This window comes from Salmo salar, chromosome ssa08, assembly GCF_905237065.1.
Source record: "Salmo salar chromosome ssa08, Ssal_v3.1, whole genome shotgun sequence".
Taxonomy (NCBI): Eukaryota; Metazoa; Chordata; class Actinopteri; order Salmoniformes; family Salmonidae; genus Salmo; species Salmo salar.
Genome location: NC_059449.1, coordinates 24,681,127 through 24,707,246, shown reverse-complemented (window position 1 = coordinate 24,707,246; position 26,120 = coordinate 24,681,127). Strand labels below are relative to the sequence as shown.

The 26,120-nt window shown below is 43.4% G+C and overlaps 1 protein-coding gene across 1 annotated transcript in view; it reads right to left on the bottom strand.

The window, feature by feature from the left end:
* Positions 1-15,186: 15,186 nt before the first annotated feature.
* The window catches only part of LOC106597904 (calcium/calmodulin-dependent protein kinase type II delta 2 chain), a 128,594-nt gene continuing 117,660 nt past the window's right edge, over positions 15,187-26,120 (bottom strand). Inside the window, 5 exon segments of the mRNA XM_045723059.1 lie at positions 15,187-15,742; positions 16,712-16,877; positions 17,332-17,394; positions 18,262-18,356; positions 23,104-23,179. Of these exon segments, the coding sequence (XP_045579015.1) occupies positions 15,739-15,742; positions 16,712-16,877; positions 17,332-17,394; positions 18,262-18,356; positions 23,104-23,179 (404 nt within the window). The 3' untranslated portion in view covers positions 15,187-15,738.

Sequence of the window (26,120 nt, the reverse complement as noted above, 5' to 3'; positions counted from 1 at the left end):
AGTCTGATAGTCCTAGCAACCATATAGTCTTATTGTCCTGGCTACCATATAATCTAATAGTCCTAGCTATCATATAGTCTAAAACTCCTAGCTACCTTATAGTCTGATAGTCCTAGCTACCATATAGTCTGATAGTCCTAGCTACAATATAGTCTTATAATCCTAGCTACAATATAGTCCTAGCTACAATATAGTATTAAACTCCTAGCTACAATATAGTCTTATAGTCCTAGCTACAATATAGTATTAAAGTCCAAGCTACCATATAGTCTTGTAGTCCTAGCTACCATATAGTCTTGTAGTCCTAGCTACCAAATAGTCTTACAGTCCTGGCTACAATATAGTATTAAAGTCCAAGCTACCATATAGTCTGATAGTCCTAGCTACCATATAGTATTAAAGTTCTAGTGACCATATAGTCTTACAGTCCTAGCTACCATAGTCTTACAGTAGCTGCCATGTCATCTTATAGCCCTAGCTACCATATAGTCTTAAAGTCATAGCAACCATATAGTCTTATAGTCCTAGCTACCATATAGTATAATAGTCCAGGCTACCATATAGTATTATAGTCCTAGCTACCATATAGTCTTATAGTCCTAGCTAGCATATCATCTTATAGTCCTAGCTACAATATAGTCTTATAGTCCTAGCTACCATATAGTCTTATAGTCCTAGCTACCATATAGTCTTATAGTCCAGGCTACCATATAGTATTATAGTCCTAGCTACCATATAGTCTTACAGTCCTAATTACCATATAGTCTTATAGTCCTAGCTACCATATAGTCTTACAGTACTAGCTACAATATAATCTTATAGTCCTAGCTACCATATATTCTTATAGTCCTAGTGTAACGCGGGTCGTACAAAGGGGACCAAGGCGCGGCGTATGAAGTGCTCATAATTTACTTTTAATAATGAAACACTAATACAAAAACAACAAAACGACCGACAACAGTTCCGTCAGGTGAACATACACTAAACAGGATACAACTATGCACAAAACAACATGAGAAACACCCCTACTAAATTTGACCTCCAATTAGAGGCAACGAGGAACAGCTGCTTCCAATTGAAGGTCAACCCAATAAACCCCGACCTAGAAATAGAAAAACTAGAAATCCAACACAGAAATAGAAAACATAGAACAAACACATAAACACACCCTGACCACTCTACCATAGAAAATAACAACTTATATTGGTCAGGACGTGACACCTAGCTACCATATAATCTTATAGTCCTAGCTACCATATAATCTTATAGTCCTAGCTACCATATAGTCTTACAGTCCTAGCTCCAATATAGTCTTACAGTCCTAGCTACCATATAATCTTATAGTCCTAGCTACCATATAGTCTTACAGTCCTAGCTCCAATATAGTCTTGTGTCCTAGCACCATAATTTACAGACCAGCTACCATAAGTCTTACAGTCCTAGCTACAATAAAATACAGTCCTAGCTACAAAATAGTATTGAAGTCCGAGCTAGCATATAGTCTTAAAGTTCTAACTACCATACAGTCTTATAGTCCTAGCTACCAAATAGTCTTATAATCCTAGCTACCATATAGTCTCATAGTAGCTACCATATAGTCTTATAGTCCCAGCTAGCATAGCCGTGGGAATTAGGGTTGCTGCCCCCCTCATAGTAGTAAACCGCTGACCGCCCCACCCCAAAACTTCTTTGCACGGTTAACCTAGCTACACTATATTAATAATAGTAGTTACATAAGGCAACAATATGCCATAGTCTTATATTGATTAATCAACATACCTGAGATTGGGAAGTGCTCATTCTGGAGTAAGATTCTGCATTAGAGTTGTAGTGTTAAGTTTATCCAGGTTGTTGTCATAGGGACAGGAGAGTTGTAGTAAACTAAACCAGGTTGTCATGACGAAGGGACGGGACAGGAGAGTTATAGTAAACTAAACCAGGTTGTCATGGGGACAGGAGAGTTGTAGTAAACTAAACCAGGTTGTCACCGGCGGCTGGAGAAGCGTTACTCATTCTCGCTACTATTATTCTGACATTTCACATTCTTAAAATAAAGTGGTGATCCTAACTGACCTAAGACAGGGAATTTTTACTAGGATTAAATGTCAGGAATTGTGAAAAACTGAGTTTAAATGTATTTGGCTGAGGTGTGTGTACACTTCCGACTTCAACTGTATATACTGTAGGTGAATGGCAGTAATAGACCTAAGTTCTATCAGGTGGAGCCTATAGAGAGATAAGACCTGGGTTCTATCAGGTGGAACCTATGAGAGATAAGACCTGGGTTCTATAAGGTGGAACCTATAGAGAGATAAGACCTGGGTTCTATCAGGTTGAGCCTATAAAAATATTTTACTGCTGTTCTTTAATTATTTGTTATTACAACTTTTTACTTATCTATTTGTTACTTAACACTTATTTTTCTTAAAACTGCGTTGTTGGTTAAGGGCTTGTAAGTAAGCATTTCACTAAGGTCTACACCTGTTGTATTTGGGGCATGTGACTAATACATTTTGATTTGATTTGATTCTTCAAAACAATTTATTTTATTGTTAGATTTGCAAATCTGGAGCGGTCAACAATCACTCAAAAGATGCAGAATTAAGAGCAAAACGAAATAGAGTTGGGTCTCAGTTTATGTTTTTTTTGGTTGCTGTGACAACCAGACAGAACAATAGCCATGAGGAAGCACTGGCTGGTGACTCAAATGTACAGCCAAAGGACTATGGAACTGAGAGGCTGCGGTTGGCCTGTGGTGAGGTCTTGTTGAGAAATGGCTCCGAAACTATTTGTCATCCTCGTCTATCACAGCTTAGTTCAGTCTACTGCTAAATAACAGGACATGGAACAACAGCATATGTGTGTAATTCCAGAACACATGGACAAAAAGGAAGTGTGTCACGTCCTGACCCTTGTAAGATGTAATTTTATACAGTAGAGTAGGTCAGGGCGTGACAGGGGTGTTTTGTGTTTTTCTATGTTTTAGTTCTAGTTTTTCTATTTCTATGTTGTTTTTTGGGTTGATCTCTAATTGGAGGCAGCTGATCCTCGTTGCCTCTGATTGGAGATCATATTTAAGTAGGGTTTTCTTCCTGGGTTTGTGGGTGACTATATTTTGAGTAGTGTTTGTTTCTCTCGCTGCATCACAGTTTGTTGTTTTGTAAATTCAGTTGTTATGTTTGGAAAGTTTCACGGATTTAATAAAATGTGGAACTACAACCACGCTGCACGTTGGTCTGCTCCTTTCAACAGCCGTGACAAAGTGTTCTATCAGAGGGAGCAAGTTACATTACATTACATTTAAGTCATTTAGCAGACGCTCTTATCCAGAGCGACTTACAAATTGGTGCATTCACCTTATGATATCCAGTGGAACAACCACTTTACAATAGTGCATCTAAATCTTTTAAGGGGGGGGTTAGAAGGATTACTTTATCCTATCCCAGGTATTCCTTAAAGAGGTGGGGTTTCAGGTGTCTCCGGAAGGTGGTGATTGACTCCGCTGTCCTGGCGTCGTGAGGGAGCTTGTTCCACCATTGGGGTGCCAAAGCAGCGAACAGTTTTGACTGGGCTGAGCGGGAACTGTGCTTCCTCAGAGGTAGGGGGCCAGCAGGCCAGAGGTGGATGAACGCAGTGCCCTTGTTTGGGTGTAGGGCCTGATCAGAGCCTGAAGGTATGGAGGTGCCGTTCCCTTCACAGCTCCGTAGGCAATCAAGTCTCATCAGTACATCATATGACTTTAATTAAATGCATAGATAAACATAATAAGACTTGAATTAAATGCACAGATACACTAGATAAACAATACAAACCTTAATTTAATGCATATATACACTAGATCAACAATGTTATAGCAGTTGAACATTCAGATCCACCACCTTCCGGTACTAATCATACAACACTGTTGTCATTTATGAGAATGAAAAGATAAACTATATAATACACTGATGAGTGACGTACAAAATAAGGAATCAAAGAAGATCAGGATGTAGAATTTAAGGTAAACATTAAACAACTTCCTGGGGAAGCAGAAAACTGTACAGGAATTGGGGTTGGCCAGATAGAAGTACTCAGCCAACCCACCTCGGTTCACCTTAACTCCTGATGAGTACCAGTGTTATAGATACAAGAATGGCACCGAGAACTTAGATGATTTTAATGGCTGAAAGGTAATCGTTAATGTGACTGACTTAGGTTTGAAAGATGAATAGAAAATTCTTAACCTCACAGCACCTATAACTGATGTAGGGTGGGCTAGTACCAGCAAAGGACGCATACGCCAGAAATTACCACAAAGGGTGGTTAGGAACTTGCGCCCTGTGGTTATTGGTCCAACCAGTTCGAGTTAGTCATCAGAGGCCAGTTATAGGAATAGGGGGTTATATCCTGCCTGTTTGGCCCTGTCAGGGGGTATCATCGGATGGGGCCACAGTGTCTTCTGATCCCTCCTGTCTCAGCCTCCAGTATTTATGCTGCAGTAGTTTATGTGTCGGGGGGCTAGGGTCAGTCTGTTACATCTGGAGTATTTCTCTTGTCTTATCCGGTGTCCTGTGTGAATTTAAATATGCTCTCTCTAATTCTCTCTTTCTCTCTTTCTGTCTTTCTCTCGGAGGACCTGAGCCCTAGGACCATGCCTCAGGACTACCTGGTATGATGACTCCTTGCTGTCCCCAGTCCACCTGGCCGTGCTGCTGCTCCAGTTTCAACTGTTCTGCCTGCGGCTATGGAACCCTGACCTGTTCACCGGACGTGCTTGTTGCACCCTCGACAACTACTATGATTATTATTATTTGACCATGCTGGTCATTTATGAACATTTTAACATTTTAACATTTTGACCATGTTCTGTTATAATATCCACCCTGCACAGCCAGAAGAGGACTGGCCACCCCTCATAGCCTGGTTCCTCTCTAGGTTTCTTCCTAGGTTTTTGGCCTTTCTAGGGAGTTTTTCCTAGGGAGTTTCTGTACAGCACTTTGAGAATATCAGCTGATGTACGAAGGGCTATATAAAAATAAATTTGATTTGATAGGAAGCTAAAGTTGGCACAGGAGGAGTTTTGACCAGGATGGGAGTAGCTTTGTCTAGATGGATGCTATTGGAATCCTCAGGGAAGTTCCAGATGAATACAAAGCTATGAATCAAACATGTGAAGGCTTTACCACTACATTATTTTGGTGGTTGACAATAAATAAAAATGTGGATTGGATTAATGACATCTTTTATAATCAACAGAGATTCATGAATGAAACCGAGGATGCAGTAAAGAGGTTCTCTGACCAATTATCCTCCACCTCCCTCATGACCTGGTAAAATAGACTGACTCTCGATATGTTATTGGCAAAAGAGGATGGTGTAGGTAGAATGATTAGGTTCATTGCTGTACGTACATTCCTGATAACACAGCTCATGTTTGGGAAATGGAAAAGTGTTGTAAGAACTGTATTATGGGCTGCTTTCACCTGTATGAGGTTTAATCACCAGAACTATAGGGAGATCGACAACGGAGCAGATGGTGAGATACGGACCGAGTCAAAGTTCAGACCAATGGGATGACAAATACCTACCACCGAGCCAGGTGGAGGATTCATTCAATTATGAGGAGCCCATGTTAGATGAGACCATCTTTAGAGATTCCTGAATTAGTTAGATTTTGTGTGAAATTTCTGAATCCAATAAAAATAGATGTGTTATAATGTATGTGAAATATTTAGCCAATCGGGTGGATTTTAATGGAAATGATATGATTTTAAGCCCTACTGAGACTTGACAAGCTACCTGCTGAAATGAAGGTTGTAGCGGGGGTAGACGAAGGGAATTGGATGAATATCTTTTTTGGCAAGTACACATCTATGGTGGTTACTGGATTTCTGACCCTAGTGCTTGTGTTCCTATTATTGATGTGTTGTGCTGCCTGTATAATCCCATGCTTAAGAAAGTATTTTACAGATGTTGTCAGAGCAACCGGAATGATGCCTTTGATAGTATTGACCCCGGAGAACACTAAATCCAGCTCTGGGCAAAAGATGGGTCTGTCCGAGGACGATCCTTGGTTTGCTGTTGAGGAAGTGGTTGAATAAAGCCTATCCACAGTAATTTCATATGTATTGAATGTAGTGGCAGGTGGATGTGAAGGTTTAAACCATGGGACAAAGTGTCTGTCCCACACATGTTAGGTGTAGCCACTGTTGCAAGAAGGTCTTCTTTTATACGTTTTTTAAATAATATGTTTTGAATTTATCCTGTGTACTATTTGTCTTTCCTTATGTGAAGGTTTGAAGTTCCTGGGTGACTGGTAGTCAACCTACAAGTGAGGTGTAGCCGGAAGGATGTGAGGGTTTTTTTTTTCATCTAAATATCTAATCATTAAAATGGAGATATACAAATTGTGTTTAGTGACACACTAGGGGGTGTCAAAAGGGGGAATCCTAAATTTCTCTGAAATTTCTTATTGGAGTATGTTCACACCCCAGGGGGTGTGAAAAGGGGGATTGTTAGGGTTGAACTGGCTATTTGTTTGCATAACCTATATAATATACCGGGGAAGCTATGTTACAATATTAAGTATATAAACTACGGATAAGTCAACTGCTGAAGACAAGAACTACACCCGGCAACAGGAAGTGCGTCATGAGGCTGGGACCAGCCTGCACGCCGACGATAGGATGAGGAAGTTTAAACCACGCTCATCCTCGCTCTGACAGGCCAGCAATGAGCGGGAACTATCTCTGTCAGAGAATTTAAGGATGAACAAAGGATGTGTCGCTCTCTTCTCTGTCTGCCCTGCGTGGTGTTACAGGGAGACCGTATATACGAACATCATATTTTCCATTTGTACTATCATTCTATTTACTTAAAGATGAATTAAATAATCATTGCAAAACTAAGTTGGTTTGTTTATATCCTAATACCAGATTCTTAATGACGCGACTTGACAATTGTCGCCCACAGAAACACTGTTATCCAAAAACTCTTGCAAGGAGATTCATTCATCCATTTCATTAAAGGGCAACTACAGCCTCACAAAAATATCCTTATGTGGTTTAAGCATTGTTAAGGACTGAGATCAATCAATCAATTTTGGTAATTTTTTATAACAAAATATGTAGGAAAACCAACACATAACTATAGGAACTGTAGGAAAACCCACACAAAGCTGTAGGAAAACCCACACAAAACTATAGAAACTGTAGGAAACAGGAATATAGGAAAACCCACACAAAACTATAGGAAAACCCACACCAAAGCTGTAGGAACTGTAGGAAAACAGAACTTTTCACACCGGGCTCCTTTCCTTCACGGGTCGTTTATAAAATTAGAGAATACCTACTTCTCCAGGCACCACTTGTGGATGAAACAGTGACATTTCAGAAAGCTTTATTTAAATATGATTTGAAACGCTGTAAATACCATCAAAACCACGTCCTAAAAAGCTTGTATATTTATTTTTTATCGCTTTTGTACTATTTTCACAAGCATGTGGTAAAATTTCACAACTCTTTAGTACGAAACTCCAAACAGATCATCAAAAAGGCTTTTTTTTTATTACTTTATGCACATTTTCAATTGACTAAAGTACAAGACACAAAATCACACAGTAACTTTTTCACCAAAACCTAGTCAGTGTTTCATCTAGAAATACCTTTCATATAAAAGTAATTGCCTTTCACAATGCAATTCTTCACAACACTTTTCATATGATTCTCTTCTCATTTGTTTAAATACATTTGACCATCACTTAATCCAACTGTGCTTAATGGTTAACCACTTAACCGTTTGGTAAACCTGTAGATTTTTGTCTACTATCTATGGATTTTGAGAACTACAGAAACAAAATGTGTGTCTGTAAAGCATTAACATTTAAATTACATGTATGATACATGATAACCATACAGAATGACTACTCGTTATTGCTAATTTGATTTCACAATTTTCTTAGTTTTTTAAATTATATGAGCAAAAAAGATTACATTTTATTTGGAATGGCAAGTCAGACAATTAAACAGGCCTATTCATATAATGACTATGAATTCGGAGGGCAGAAATGATTAAATATTAAAGCATTACACCTCTCACTAAATGCTTCAGTCATATAAAAAAAAATATTCTTAAATCCGAACTGGTTCTCTATCAGATTAGTAAGAATGACTCACCCCATGTTCAAGAATGGCCTTTTTCCCTTTTCAGATTACAACCTCTCCCTTTCGGTTATTTGAAAATTAAATAACCTCCCCCCAAAAATAGCTTTTTAAAACAAGTCATAGAAAGTTGTTTGTAATTTCAGTTTAATCCACCAGAAAAGACAGAACCAATATTACAAGAAATATTATGGTTAAGCTCAAATATACTAATTGATAAAAAATAAATAAAATAAAAACATTTTCAAAAGGTATAGTCTTCGTAAATTATATCATAAATAGGACTGGTGGAGTTCTGTCACACATTCAGCTAACATATATATATATATATATACAAAATTAAAGGGGGTGTGTGAACACTTGCAATTTCTTTCACCATGGAGCAGGATTGTAAGGATGTACGTTGAGAGTCAGGAAGTAAGTTCAGGGAGGGAATACATTAAATGAATAAATGAACACAACTAGAAACACCAACATCGCACCGACGTGAAACAGGAACAGAAACACTGACGACTCAACAAAAGGAAGCATCAGGGAGTGTTTTTTCTGTTTTTGTGTTGGGGGTGATTTCGGGTCCAGGTGTTGGAGCCGGAGCTACCTGGGAGGCCTCAGCCGGTTTGTAGGCTCCCATGCCTCAGCGGGTTTGATAGGCTCCCATGCCGAAGCAGGGTGAGCAGGTTCCCGTGCCTCAGCCGAGGTGACCGGTCCGCTCCAGATCCCTGGGATCGTCATCTTGGTCGGCGTCCTGCGGCTGGATCCGCACGTCAGGGAGGGGGGGGTACTGTCACGTGTGCTCCCTCTCCGGCCTCTAGGTCACCAGGCTGCGTGTTAGGGCTCACTCCTGTCACCAGCATTATGCGCATAACGACACTCACCTGGACTCCATCACCTCCTTGATTACCTGCCCTTTATATGTCACTCCCTTTGGTTTCTTCCCCAGTCGTCATTGTTTCTGTTTCATGCCGGTGCGCTGTTTGTGTTTACGTGTTTGTTTTATTTATTTATTTTATGTATTCACTCCCTGAACTTGCTTCCCGACTCTCAGCTTACGTCGTTACAAGGATAGACAGCAAGGGAGAGAAATAAATTTAAAGAGCTTGTGGGCATGGTCCCCATCAACGAGGCGGGCATGGTCCCCATCAGCGAGGCGGGCATGGTCCCCATCAGCGAGGTGGGCATCAGAGAGATAGAGGGTGAGGCAGACGGCAGGGAACTGTTGTTTCTAATGAAGTCTGAACCATCGTTGTTGACCACGTGGTTAACAGAGGCCTTAGAATGGCAGAAGCTGACAGATTAGTTCACCCCAATCTGAAACTGTCAATTTGAATCATGAGAACATTTCGCATAAGAAAACCTTTAAGTCTGCAGGATATGAACTATGCTTTTCCATTACATATACAGAACATCACATATTATAATGTCAATTTACAGTAAATTACATATTGTAATGCGTGTCAATTTACAGAACATGACATTGTAATGCGTGTCAATTCACAACATGTTACAGTCCTCTTACTGTTCTACCATCAGAATGGACAGAAGACCCCACGGTGGTGGGCGTGGTCGTGTGTTGACCAATCAGCAAGAGAGGGCAGTGGTGGAAAAAAGGTGAGGGTCAGGAATGCCATGCGGCTGTCTCTTAAATAAAGCAGGCCATTGAGGAGAACGATGACACCTTTTGTTCTGTGGTATCCATCAGCCTACCAACAATCTCCCCGCCTTTTGAAGAGGCACCAGGTATCTATAAAACTAATTTACCTGGTGCCTTTTGAGAGAAACAATGACCGGGTGAAACAACCGCGGGCCGAGTATGTTCAGCTACAGCACAATATACTGTATTACTGTTACTATTAATACACATGCTACTTCACAATATCATACTGGAACTATACTGTAAAAAATAACTAACCAAAATATATTTTTTTAGAGGGTGATGGTGCCTGATGCTGCTGTGAACCATCACAACTATATCTTTGTTGATGAAGCGGGCTTCAACTTGGTCGCCGTGGGCGGAACCTCATCGGCACAACGGGCGACCGTCCAAATGCCTGAACAACGTGGGGGGAAACAATCTCCATGTGCACAGCTATCTCTGGAGATGGTGTGGTAGGACGTAGGCCATTATTTGGATCCTGCAATGCTGCACACCTCAATGTGTTTCTCAAGGTGAAGGGGTCACCGACAACATATAATATAAAAGTATGTGGACACCCCTTCAAATGAGTGGATTCGGATATTTCAGCCACACCCATTGCTGGCAGGTGTATCAAATTGAGCACACAGCCATGCGATCTCTATAGACAAACATTGGCAGTAGAATGGCCTTAATGAAGAGCTCAGTGACTTTCAACGTGGCACCGTCATAGGATGTCACCTTTCCAACAAGTCAATGAAGTCTAGTGATCACTGATAGATCCTCCTCCTGTCTGTTGTCTAGTGATCACTGATAGATCCTCCTGTCTGTAGTCTAGTGATCACTGACAAATCACCCTGTCTGTAGTCTAGTGATCACTGACAGATCCTCCTCCTGTCTGTAGTCTAGTGATTACTGACAGATCCTCCTCCTCCAGTCTGTAGTTAGTGATTACTGACAGATCCTCCCTCCTCCTGTCTGTAGTCTAGTGATTACTGATAGACTTCTAGTGATACTGAAGATCCTCCTCCTGTCTGTAGTCTAGTGATCGAATACTGATAGATCCTCCTCCTGTGGTTAGTGAATGACAGACCTTCTGTCTGTAGTCTAGTGATTACTGACAGATCCTCCCTCCTCCTGTCTGTAGTCTAGTGATTACTGACAGATCACTTCTCCAGCCTCTCCGTGTGTGTTGGGTACAGCAGAAGATATTCTTTCAAAATAATATTTCTTAATTTTAAGACACATACTGTATTGGTGCCACCTGTCAATGACTTTAGAGGGATTATCCATCATTATGATGCATTAAATGGTTTCTCTGTCCACATCTGTCTATACTCACAGCTATCTGATCACAATGCCTGTCTGACTACCAGGAAGATCTGATCACAATGCGTCGTTATTGTGTACACCTTAAAAATAATAAATAAAATGTTATTTTGAAAGAATATCTGTCAAATAAATAGCCTACAGGGAGGGAACAGGATATCTGGTCACAATGCAAACACAGTGGACGAATAAGATACACATTTTAATACCGTGTGTAGACCTGCATGTCTGAAAATGTGGGCACAAACCAAGTATAAACGGGGCTAATGAAACTGGTTGAAGAGATCAGGAAGGACAGACAGGAGGACTGGTTGAAGACAACAGGAAGGACAGGGAAGGACAGACAGGACTGGTTGAAGACAACAGGAAGGACAGACAGGAGGACTGGTTGAAGAGAACAGGAAAGACAGACAGGAGGACTGGTTGAAGAGATCAGGAAGGACAGACAGGAGGACTGGTTGAAGACAACAGGAAGGACAGGGAAGGACAGACAGGAGGACTGGTTGAAGAGATCAGGAAGGACAGACAGGAGGACTGGTTGAAGAGAACAGGAAGGACAGACAGGAGGACTGGTTGAAGACAACAGGAAGGACAGACAGGAGGACTGGTTGAAGACAACAGGAAGGACAGACGGGACTGGTTGAAGAGAACAGGAAGGACAGACAGGAGGACTGGTTGAAGACAACAGGAAGGACAGACAGGAGGACTGGTTGAAGATAACAGGAAGGACAGACAGGAGGACTGGTTGAAGAGGACAGGAAGGACAGACAGGAGGACTGGTTGAAGAGATCAGGAAGGACAGACAGGAGGACTGGTTGAAGACAACAGGAAGGACAGACAGGAGGACTGGTTGAAGACAACAGGAAGGACAGACAGGAGGACTGGTTGAAGACAACAGGAAGGACAGACAGGAGGACTGGTTGAAGACAACAGGAAGGACAGACAGGAGGACTGGTTGAAGACAACAGGAAGGACAGACAGGTCCGATGTTCAATATCATTATCAACAAACATCTCAGTGATTCACAAATATAAACAAGATATTCTCATTATATAATCATACTCCCGATAACCCCGCCCCCATGCATACCTACCAATGTGGTCTTTATTTCTCATAATGGCATAATGAGGCCTTCTGTTATAAAGGCAAACAAACACATCTCACTGGTTACATCCCAACTAGCACCCTATTCCCTCTATAGTGCACTACTAGTGACCAGGGCCCTATTCCCTATATAGTGAACTACTAGTGACCAGAGCCCTATTCCCTATATAGTGAACTACTAGTGACCAGAGCCCTATTCCCTATATAGTGAACTACTAGTGACCAGAGCCCTATTCCCTATATAGTGAACTTCTAGTGACCAGAGCCCTATTCCCTATATAGTGAACTACTAGTGACCAGAGCCCTAATCCCTATATAGTGAACTTCTAGTGACCAGAGCCCTAATCCCTATATAGTGAACTTCTAGTGACCAGAGCCCTATTCCCTATATAGTGAACTACTAGTGACCAGAGCCCTATTCCCTATATAGTGAACTACTAGTGACCAGAGCCCTAATCCCTATATAGTGAAGTTCTAGTGACCAGAGCCCTATTCCCTATATAGTGAACTTCTAGTGACCAGAGCCCTAATCCCTATATAGTGAACTACTAGTGACCAGAGCCCTATTCCCTATATAGTGAACTTCTAGTGACCAGAGCCCTATTCCCTATATAGTGAAGTACTAGTGACCAGGGCCCTATTCCCTATATAGTGAACTTCTAGTGACCAGAGCCCTATTCCCTATATAGTGAACTACTAGTGACCAGAGCCCTAATCCCTATATAGTGAACTACTAGTGACCAGAGCCCTATTCCCTATATAGTGCACTACTAGTGACCAGAGCCCTATTCCCTATATAGTGAACTTCTAGTGACCAGAGCCCTATTCCCTATATAGTGAACTACTAGTGACCAGAGCCCTATTCCCTATATAGTGAACTACTAGTGACCAGAGCCCTATTCCCTATGTAGTGAAGTACTAGTGACCAGAGCCCTATTCCCTATATAGTGAAGTACTAGTGACCAGAGCCCTATTCCCTATATAGTGAACTTCTAGTGACCAGAGCCCTATTCCCTATATAGTGAAGTACTAGTGACCAGAGCCCTATTCCCTATATAGTGAACTACTAGTGACCAGAGCCCTATTCCCTATATAGTGAAGTACTAGTAACCAAGGTTGGGCGTTGGGTTGCAAAATTCTGGTAACGTTCCCAAAATGTCCAGGTTTTCCAGGAATCCTGTTTGGTGGGGTACGGATTTCCTGCTTGTTTTCTCCTGATTCTGGGACTCTTCCAACCAGGATTTCTGGAAAACCTGGGAATTTTGCAATCCTATGAGTTAAATAAGGAGTACATAATGTCCAAACCCAATTACTTAAACATGAACAACGAGCTCAACAAAACATTAGCAACGAGCTCAACCAAACATTAGCACCTAACTCAACCAAACATTAGCACCTAGCTCAACGCAAACATAAGCACTAGCTCAATAAAACATTAGCAAATAGCTCAACCAAACATTAGCACCTAGCTCAACGCAAACATTAGCAAATAGCTCAACCAAACATTAGCACCTAGCTCACCCAAACATTAGCACCTAGCTCAACCAAACATTAGCACCTAGCTCAACAAAACATTAGCAAATAGCTCAACCAAACATTAGCACTAGCTCAATAAAACATTAGCAAATAGCTCAACCAAACATTAGCACCTAGCTCAATAAAACATTAGCAAATAGCTCAACCAAACATTAGCACCTAGCTCAACCAAACATTAGCACCTAGCTCAACCAAACATGAGCACCGAGCTCAACAAAACATTAGCAACGAGCTCAACCAAACATTAGCACCTAACTCAACCAAACATTAGCACCTAGCTCAACGCAAACATAAGCACTAGCTCAATAAAACATTAGCAAATAGCTCAACCAAACATTAGCACCTAGCTCAACGCAAACATTAGCAAATAGCTCAACCAAACATTAGCACCTAGCTCACCCAAACATTAGCACCTAGCTCAACCAAACATTAGCACCTAGCTCAATAAAACATTAGCACCTAGCTCAACCAAACATTAGCACCTAGCTCAACCAAACATTAGCACCTAGCTCAATAAAACATTAGCACCTAGCTCAACCAAACATTAGCACCTAGCTCAACCAAACATTAGCACCTAGCTCAACAAAACATTAGCACCTAGCTCAATAAAACATTAGCACCTAGCTCAACCAAACATTAGCACCTAGCTCAACCAAACATTAGCAACTAGCTCAACCAAACATTAGCACCTAGCTCAATAACACATTAGCACCTAGCTCAATAACACATTAGCACCTAGCTCAACCAAACATTTGCACCTAGCTCAACAAAACATTAGCAACTAGCTCAACGCAAAACATAAACTTACATACAGAATTTTTACGAATTTTCTTAAAACTCCTATGATATAGCAAGAATAGCAATTTAATGTTTATTTAGCACCTAGCTCAATAAAACATTAGCACCTAGCTCAACCAAACATTAGCACCTAGCTCAACCAAACATTAGCACCTAGCTAACAAAAAGCTCAAAAACATAACAGCAACGAAACATTAGCACCTAGCTCAGCCAAACATTAGCACCTAGCTCAACCAAACATTAGCACCTAGCTCAATAAAACATTAGCACCTAGCTCAACCAAACATTAGCACCTAGCTCAACCAAACATTAGCACCTAGCTCAACCAAACATTAGCACCTAGCTCAACCAAACATTAGCACCTAACTCAATAAACATTAGCTAGCTACCAAACATTAGCACCTAGCTCAACCAAACATTAGCACCTAGCTCAACCAAACATTAGCAACTAGCTCAACCAAACATTAGCACCTAGCTCAATAACACATTAGCACCTAGCTCAATAACACATTAGCACCTAGCTCAACCAAACATTAGCACCTAGCTCAACAAAACATTAGCAACTAGCTCAACGCAAACATAAACTTACATACAGAATTTTTACGAATTTTCTTAAAACTCCTATGATATAGCAAGAATAGCAATTTAATGTTTATTTTATTAAATTTTTTTAATCAACAATCACAATATATAATATATATACATTTCACCAGAACAAAAGCAAGCTCGATTTTAACATTCTGATCTTTAAATATTTCGTAGTGCAACACGTAAAACACACGTACAAATACAAGTTCAAAATGGGAGGAGTGACAGCAGTAGATTTTTAAACATCTCTATACATTTAAAATGCACCAAAAACAGTTTAAAAACCAGATGTCAGGTAATATGCTCCAGTGGATAATGGCCATGGTCTGCTGCAGGCCGCTCTAGGGGGGGGGGGGGCTAAGTCCCAAACGGAACCCTATTCCCTATATAGTGCACTACTTTTGACCAGAGCCCATGGGCCTTATGTAGGGAATAGGGTGCCATTAGGGACGCAGCCTAGGTGGTTAGGATGACTGACGACCTTTAGGGTTGATTTCCTTTTCCTGTGTGATGTCATGTCCATACAGAGGGGTTAGAGGTAAAATGGTGACCACGGGTTGGCTAGTTGATTGTTGCCTGTCTTGGGAGTTTAGACTGAAGCTTGATATTCCATTAACTGTAAAATACACACACAGACACACACACACACACAGGGGGAAAGGAAATGAGATTCAACCCAGAATCAGAGTGATATCCGTGTAGTCAGGGTCTGCCTGTAGAGGTTGTTTTAGACTAGTGGGAGAGGTAGAGTTGACTCTAACCCAGTGTTTCTTTCATCCTGGTCCTGGGAACCCCAAAGGTGAACTTTGTAGTTGTTACCCTAACACTACACACCTGAATCAAATAATTAAAGGCTTGATGAGTTGATTAGTTAAATCAGGTGTGTTAATGCTAGGGCAACAACTACAATGTCCCCAGTACCAGGATGAGGAAACAGTACAGTAACCATTACAGTAGCATGGTAAGCATGTACGTGGCGCCCTCCTGTGGTGGAGATTAGTTATTGCACCACAAGACAATTTTCTGGGAAGGTAGTCGACGCTGGACACTACAGACTGGAAGGTAGTCTACGCTGGACACTACAGACTAGGAAGGTAGTCTACACTGGACACTACAGACTGGGAAGGTGGACACTACAGACTAGGAAGGTAGTCTACACTGGACACTACAGACTGGGAAGGTTGTCTACACTGGACACTACAGACTGGGAAGGTAGTCTACACTGGACACTACAGACTGGGAAGGTAGTCTATGCTGGACATTATAGACTAGGAAGGTAGTCCACACTGGACACTACAGACTGGGAAGGTAGCCTACACTGGACACGACAGACTGGAAGGTAGTCTACACTGGACACTACAGACTGGGAAGGTAGTATACACTGGACACTACAGACTGGGAAGATAGTCTACGCTGGACACTACAGACTGGGAAGGTAGTCTACACTGGACACTACAGACTGGGAAGGTAGTCTACACTGGACACTACAGACTGGTGGAAGTGAATGTTCTGAAATCGGTTTATTTATAATCATTATAACTGATTAATGTATGTTTTCATTGATTGATTAATATATGTTTCTTACTGGGATGGTACGCTGGGCGAGCCGGAGCGGTGGAAGTGAATGTTCTGCCACTTTCCCTCTCTGCGATGCCAGACGCGGGTCTCCTCAGACTGCATGGTGCGAGGCATCCCCCCCGCGTCCATGTACTGGCTCAGTCGGATGTAGGCGATGCACGCAGCGTTCTCCGCTAGATAGACCTTCTCATTAGTTCACCTTTCCTTGTTTCATGTCAACATCATAAACACATTGTACATATGTTCCCAGGGGGGGTTGGCATCCATCTTGTTTCAATTCAGGAAGTACACTGGAATTCCCATTCCAATATTCACTTCAATGCTTCAGGACAATTTGGAATGGGAAATTTGAATATGGTCTACTTTCCGACTTGAATTGAAATGTACTTACAGTGTATATTTGAATACCAACCAGAAACAAGATTTCAAAAAACATAGCCCAGAAAAATCAACATAATGTTCAGTTGGTAAAGCATGGTGCTTGCAATACCAGGATAGTAGGTTCAATTCCCAGGGCCTCCCATATGGAAAATATATACACACATTATTGTAAGTGTCTTTTGATAAAAGCGTCTGCTAAGTAGCATATATTATTGTTCTAATAATTAGAAATGGCTGATTTCCTACCTATCAGATGGACGTGAGGGTTGAGGAGGATGGTGTGCACCGGCTTGTTACCTTTAGACAGGGCTGGAAGGAGAGGAGGGAGGACGAGGGAGATGGAGAGAGAGAGACAGACAGGCCTTAGTTAGCTAGTGGGAGTTGTAGTTCTCAGTAACAGACATAACTATTCATCAATAGCTAATCAATAACTACAAATCAATACCTGATTCATAAATTCTACTAATCAATACATCTACTAATCCATAGCTGATCAATAGCTAATCAATGCCTCTACTAACCAATACCTATACTAATCAATAACTCTACTAATCAATAACTCTACTAATCAATAGCTAATCAATACCTATACTAATCAATAACTGCTAATCAATACCTCTACTAATCAATAGCTAATCAATACCTCTAATCAATAACTCTACTAATCAATAGCTAATCAAGTCTATTAATCAATACCTCTACTAATCAATAGCTGATTAATAACTCTACTAATGAATAGCTAATCAATACCTCTACTAAACCATACCAATACTAATAAAAACCTCTACTAATGAATAGCTAATCAATACCTCTACTAATCAATAGCTGATTAATAACTCTACTAATGAATAGCTAATCAATACCTCTACTAACCATAAATGGCTGATTAATAACTCTACTAATCAATAGCTGATTAATACCTCTACTAATGAATAGCTAATCAATAACTCTACTAATCAATAGCTGATTAATACCTCTACTAATGAATAGCTAATTAATAACTCTACTAATCAATAGCTGATTAATAACTCTACTAATGAATAGCTAATCAATACCTCTACTAATCAATAGCTGAATAATAACTCTACTAATGAATAGCTAATCAATACCTCTACTAATCAATACCTCTAATCAATAACTGTATCTTCGAAATGACTTTACTGATGAATGTGTTACCGTTGTCGAAGTAGAAGCGATGGAAGTCATGTCCCTCTACCAGGTTCCCCAGAGCTTCTGGTTCAAACGACGTCAGACCAGGATCACAGATCTTCCTGTTGGAAACAAACACAGTCTGAGTCCCATATGGCACCCTATTCCCTATATAGTGAACTACTAGTGACCAGAGCCCTATTCCCTATATAGTGAACTACTAGTGACCAGGGCCCTATTCCCTATATAGTGAACTACTAGTGACCAGGACCCTATTCCCTATATAGTGAACTACTAGTGACCAGAGCCCTATTCCCTATATAGTGAACTACTAGTGACCAGAGCCCTATTCCCTATATAGTGAACTACTAGTGACCAGAGCCCTATTCCCTATATAGTGAACTACTTTAGACCAGAGCCCTATTCCCTATATAGTGAACTACTAGTGACCAGGGCCCTATTCCCTATATAGTGAAGTACTAGTGACCAGAGCCCTATTCCCTATATAGTGAACTACTAGTGACCAGGGCCCTATTCCCTATATAGTGAACTACTAGTGACCAGAGCCCTATTCCCTATATAGTGAACTACTAGTGACCAGAGCCCTAATCCCTATATAGTGAACTACTAGTGACCAGAGCCCTATTCCCTATATAGTGAACTACTAGTGACCAGAGCCCTATTCCCTATATAGTGAACTACTAGTGACCAGAGCCCTATTCCCTATATAGTGAACTACTAGTGACCAGAGCCCTATTCTCTATATAGTGAACTACTAGTAACCAGAGCCCTATTCCCTATATAGTGAACTACTAGTGACCAGAGCCCTATTCCCTATATAGTGAACTACTAGTGACCAGAGCCCTATTCCCTATATAGTGAACTACTAGTGACCAGAGCCCTATTCCCTATATAGTGCACTACTAGTGACCAGAGCCCTATTCCCTATATAGTGAACTACTAGTGACCAGAGCCCTATTCCCTATATAGTGAACTACTAGTGACCAGAGCCCTATTCCCTATATAGTGAACTACTTTAGACCAGAGCCCTATTCCCTATATAGTGAACTACTTAGTGACCAGAGCCCTATTCCCTATATAGTGAACTACTAGTGACCAGAGCCCTAATCCCTATATAGTGAACTACTTAGTGACCAGAGCCCTATTCCCTATATAGTGAACTACTAGTGACCAGAGCCCTATTCCCTATATAGTGAACTACTAGTAACCAGAGCCCTATTCCCTATATAGTGAACTACTAGTGACCAGAGCCCTATTCCCTATATAGTGAACTACTAGTGACCAGAGCCCTATTCCCTATATAGTGAACTACTAGTGACCAGAGCCCTATTCCCTATATAGTGAACTACTAGTGACCAGAGCCCTATTCCCTATATAGTGAACTACTAGTGACCAGAGCCCTATTCCCTATATAGTGAACTACTAGTGACCAGAGCCCTATTCCCTATATAGTGAACTACTAGTGACCAGAGCCCTATTCCCTATATAGTGAACTACTTTAGACCAGAGCCCTATTCCCTATATAGTGAACTACTAGTAACCAGAGCCCTATTCCCTATATAGTGAACTACTAGTGACCAGAGCCCTATTCCCTATATAGTGAACTACTAGTGACCAGAGCCCTATTCCCTATATAGTGAACTACTAGTGACCAGAGCCCTATTCCCTATATAGTGAACTACTAGTGACCAGGGCCCTATTCCCTATATAGTGAACTACTAGTGACCAGAGCCCTATTCCCTATATAGTGTACTACTAGTGACCAGAGCCCTATTGCCTATATAGTGAACTACTTTAGACCAGAGCCCTATTCCCTATATAGTGCACTACTAGTTGACCAGAGCCCTATTCCCTATATAGTGAACTACTAGTGACCAGAGCCCTATTCCCTATATAGTGAACTACTAGTGACCAGAGCCCTATTCCCTATATAGTGAACTACTAGTGACCAGAGCCCTATTCCCTATATAGTGAACTACTAGTTAGACCAGAGCCCTATTCCCTATATAGTGAACTACTAGTGACCAGAGCCCTATTCCCTATATAGTGAACTACTAGTGACCAGAGCCCTATTCCCTATATAGTGAACTACTAGTTAGACCAGAGCCCTATTCCCTATATAGTGAACTACTAGTGACCAGAGCCCTATTCCCTATATAGTGAACTACTAGTAGACCAGAGCCCTATTCCCTATATAGTGAACTACTAGTGACCAGAGCCCTATTCCCTATATAGTGAACTACTAGTGACCAGAGCCCTATTCCCTATATAGTGAACTACTAGTGACCAGAGCCCTATTCCCTATATAGTGAACTACTAGTGACCAGAGCCCTATTCCCTATATAGTGAACTACTAGTGACCAGAGCCCTATTCCCTATATAGTGAACTACTAGTGACCAGAGCCCTATTCCCTATATAGTGAACTACTTTAGACCAGAGCCCTATTCCCTATATAGTGAACTACTAGTGACCAGGGCCCTATTCCCTATATAGTGAACTACTAGTGACCAGGGCCCTATTCCCTATATAGTGAACTACTAGTGACCAGAGCCCTATTCCCTATATAGTGAACTACTAGTGACCAGAGCCCTATTCCCTATATAGTGAACTACTAGTGACCAGAGCCCTATTCCCTATATAGTGAACTACTAGTTAGACCAGAGCCCTATTCCCTATATAGTGAACTACTTTAGACCAGAGCCCTATTCCCTATATAGTGAACTACTAGTGACCAGAGCCCTATTCCCTATATAGTGAACTACTAGTGACCAGAGCCCTATTCCCTATATAGTGAACTACTAGTGACCAGAGCCCTATTCCCTATATAGTGAACTACTAGTTAGACCAGAGCCCTATTCCCTATATAGTGAACTACTTTAGACCAGAGCCCTATTCCCTATATAGTGAACTACTAGTGACCAGAGCCCTATTCCCTATATAGTGAACTACTTTAGACCAGAGCCCTATTCCCTATATAGTGAACTACTAGTGACCAGAGCCCTATTCCCTATATAGTGAACTACTTTAGGACCAGAGCCCTATTCCCTATATAGTGAACTACTTTAGACCAGAGCCCTATTCCCTATATAGTGAACTACTAGTGACCAGAGCCCTATTCCCTATATAGTGAACTACTAGTGACCAGAGCCCTATTCCCTATATAGTGAACTACTTTAGTGACCAGGGCCCTATTCCCTATATAGTGAACTACTAGTGACCAGGGCCCTATTCCCTATATAGTGAACTACTAGTGACCAGGGCCCTATTCCCTATATAGTGTACTACTAGTGACCATAGTAACACAAAAATAGAGGTGTGGGTAAATGGGCATTGTGGGTAAATTGTTACTGTATGATCATCAAGGTGATTTGTAGTAGATCTGTCAGCTGCAATGTGGTGGAACAACAATCCCAAAGAACCAGAGTAACACACACACACACACGTCCTAGCCCTAAACACACACACACACACACACACGTCCTAGCCCTAAAACACACACACACACACACACGTCCTAGCCCTAAACACACACACACACACAGCCCTAAACACACACACACACACGTCCTAGCCTAAACACACACACACACACGTCCTATCCCTAAACACACACACACACACACACACGTCCTAGCCCTAAACACACACACACACACACACACGTCCTAGCCCTAAACACACACACACACACACACGACCTAGCCCTAAAACACACACACACACACACACACGTCCTAGCCCTAAACACACACACACACACACACACGTCCTAGCCCTAAACACACACACACACACACACACACACACACACGTCCTAGCCCTAAACACACACACACACACACGTCCTAGCCCTAAAACACACACACACACACACACACACACGTCCTAGCCCTAAACACACACACACACACACACGACCTAGCCCTAACACACACACACACACACACGTCCTAGCCCTAAACACACACACACACACATACACACACACACACGTCCTAGCCCTAACACACACACACACACACACACACACGACCTAGCCCTAAACACACACACACACACACACACACACACACGTCCTAGCCCTAAACACACACACACCCTAGCCCTAAACACACACACACGTCCTAGCCCTAAACACACACACACACACACACACACGTCCTAGCCCTAAACACACACACACACACACACACGTCCTAGCCCTAAACACACACACACACACACGTCCTAGCCCTAAACACACACACACACACACACGTCCTAGCCCTAAACACACACACACACACACACAACACACACACGTCCTAGCCCTAAACACAACACACACACGTCCTAGCCCTAAACACACACACGACCTAGCCCTAAACACACACACACACACACACACGTCCTAGCCCTAAAACACACACACACCAAAACACACACACGACCTAGCCCTAAAACACACACACACACACACGTCCTAGCCCTAAACACACACACACACACACACACACGTCCTAGCCCTAAACACACACACACACACACACACGTCCTAGCCCTAAACACACACACACACACGTCCTAGCCCTAAACACACACACACACACACATCCTAGCCCTAAACACACACAGACAGAGCAGGACTCACGCGTAGGCCTAGCCCTAAAACACACACACACACACACACACACACACACACACACACACACACACACACACACACACACACACACACACACACACACACACACACACGACCTAGCCCTAAACACACACACACCTCACACACACACACACGACCTAGCCCTAAACAAACACACACACACATCCTAGCCCTAAACACACACAGACAGAGCAGGACTCACGCGTAGGCCTCGAAGTCTCCGTTGTTGATGGATTCGATCAGCTGCTCTGTGACTTTGATAATTTCCTGCTTCCGAGCTGGAAACACAACATCACCACAATCTCACCACAACTTTAGGTCAACATTAGTCCAACATAACCCAATCTGACATACATTAAATCATGGCTGCTGGTTCTGTTCCAACATAGTGGACTACTTTAGACCAGAACCCAATGGGCTCTGGAACCCTATTCGTTATAGTACCCTACTACTGGTAGGGAATAGGGTGCCATTTGGGAGAAAAGCTATTAGTATGGGAATTTGACCTGGGGTTGGGGGTCAATTCCATTCAAGTTAATTCAGGACATCCGATTATATTCAATAAGGAAAATATGGAAGTGGAATTTGGTTAACTTTCTGAATTGACTGGAATTTTAAATGTAATTGACCCCAAACCCTGGTTTGAACTGACTTACCTTTACTGGTGTTAGTGCAGGCTGGGATGGGGGTTAGTGACAACAAAACCACTTGTTTACTGGTGTATGCAGGCTGGGATGGGGGTTAGTGACAACAAAACCACTTGTTTACTGGTGTTAGTGCAGGCTGGGATGGGGGTTAGTGACAACAAAACCACTTGTCATTTGCTTAACAAACATATCTATGGTCGTGTTCCAGGCCGACTACATTGCAGACGTTGCATTGCATCAACCAATGGTTGCAGGCCACGTCATCAACTGCGCAGTCGGGTATCAGATTACTATGTGATGTGGTTAGCTGATATGTTAAATATCTATCCAGGTGTTGTGAGATCTGGCAGGCGTCTGCAATGTAATCAGCCTGGAAATGCGGACTTTGACTCAATCACTTAGCCAGAAATATTGCGCGTGTTTATGGTTTATCTTCTCAAGGGACAAGGAGACAGGGGGACAGAGGGACAGGGGGACAGGAGACTGAGGGACAGGAGACTGAGGGACAGGAGACAGGGGACAGGAGACAGGGGGACAGGAGACAGGGGACAGGAGACAGAGGGACAGGAACAGGGGGACAGGAGACAGGGGACAGGGACAGAGGGACAGGAGACAGAGGACAGAGGGACAGGAGACAGGGGGACAGGAGACAGGGGGACAGGAGACTGAGGGACAGGAGACAGAGGGACAGGGGGACAGGAGACAGGGGACAGGAGACAGGGGGACAGGGGACAGGAGACAGAGGGACAGGAGACAGAGGGACAGGGGACAGGGGGACGAGACAGAGGGACAGGAGACAGAGGGACAGGAGACAGGGGGACAGGAGACAGAGGGACAGGAGACAGAGGGACAGGAGACAGAGGGACAGGAGACAGGGGACAGGAGACAGGGGGACAGGAGACAGGGGACAGGAGACAGGGGACAGGGGACAGGAGACAGAGGGACAGGGGGACAGGAGACAGGGGGACAGGAGACAGGGGGACAGGGGACAGGAGACAGAGGGACAGGAGACAGAGGGACAGGAGACAGAGGGACAGGAGACAGAGGGACAGGAGACAGAGGGACAGGAGACAGGGGACAGGAGACAGGGGACAGGAGACAGAGGGACAGAGGGACAGGAGACAGGGGGACAGAGGGACAGGAGACAGAGGGACAGGAGACAGAGGGACAGGAGACAGGGGGACAGGAGACAGGGGGACAGGAGACAGAGGGACAGGAGACAGAGGGACAGGAGACAGGAGACAGGGGACAGGAGACAGAGGGACAGGAGACAGAGGGACAGGAGACAGAGGGACAGGAGACAGAGGGACAGGGGACAGGGGACAGGGGACAGAGGGACAGGAGACAGAGGGACAGGAGACAGAGGGACAGGAGACAGGGGGACAGGAGACAGGGGACAGGAGACAGGGGGACAGGAGACAGAGGGACAGGAGACAGGGGGACAGGAGACAGGGGACAGGGGACAGGAGACAGGGGGACAGAGGGACAGGGGGACACAGGGACAGGAGACAGGAGGACAGGAGACAGGGGGACAGGAGACATGGGGACAGAGGGACAGGAGACAGGGGGACAGGAGAAGGGGACAGGAGACAGGGGACAGGAGACAGGGGACAGGGGACAGGAGACAGGGGACAGGAGACATGAGACATGAGGACAGGAGACAGGGGGACAGGAGACAGGGGGACAGGAGACATAGGGACAGGAGACAGGGGGACAGGAGACAGGGGGACAGGAGACAGAGGGACAGGAGACTGGGGGACAGGACACAGAGGGACAGGGGGACAGGAGACAGAGGGACAGGAGACAGGTTTCTCCAGAGTGGTTTAGGGGAGACCCATGAGACAGTGGACAGGTTTCTCCAGAGTAGTTGAGGGAAAACCCAGGAGACAGTGGACAGGAGACAGGGTTCTCCAGAGTGGTTGAGGAGAGAGACAGGGGACAGTGGACAGGTTTCTCCAGAGTGGTTGATGGGAGACCCATGATACAGTGGACAGGTTTCTCCAGAGTAGTTGAGGGGAAACCCAGGAGACAGTGGACAGGTTTCTCCAGAGTGGCTGAGGGGAGACAGGGGACAGGTTTCTCCAGAGTGGTTGAGAAGAGACAGTGGACAGGGGGTAGGTTTCTCCAGAGTGGCTGAGGGGAGACCCAGGAGACAGTGGACAGGTTTCTCCAGAGTGGTTTAGGAGAGACCCAGGAGACAGTGGACGGGTTTCTCCAGAGTGGCTGAGGGGAGACAGGGGACAGGTTTCTCCAGAGTGGTTGAGTAGAGACAGGGGACAGGTTTCTCCAGAATGGTTGAGGAGAGACCTAGGAGACAGTGGTCAGGTTTCTCCAGAGTGGTTGAGGAGAGACCTAGGAGACAGTGGCCAGGTTTCTCCAGAGTGGCCGAGGGGAGACCCAGGAGACAGTGGACAGGTTTCTCCAGAGTAGTTGAGGAGAGACCCAGGGGGACGCTGGCTGGGGGACAGGGGGGACATAGCCAGGGGACTTGCTCTGTCCTGAAGAGGAGGGAGTCTGCCTGGGCTCAGAGGACTGGGTGGAACGACCCTTAGAGCTCCACACACTACCCACC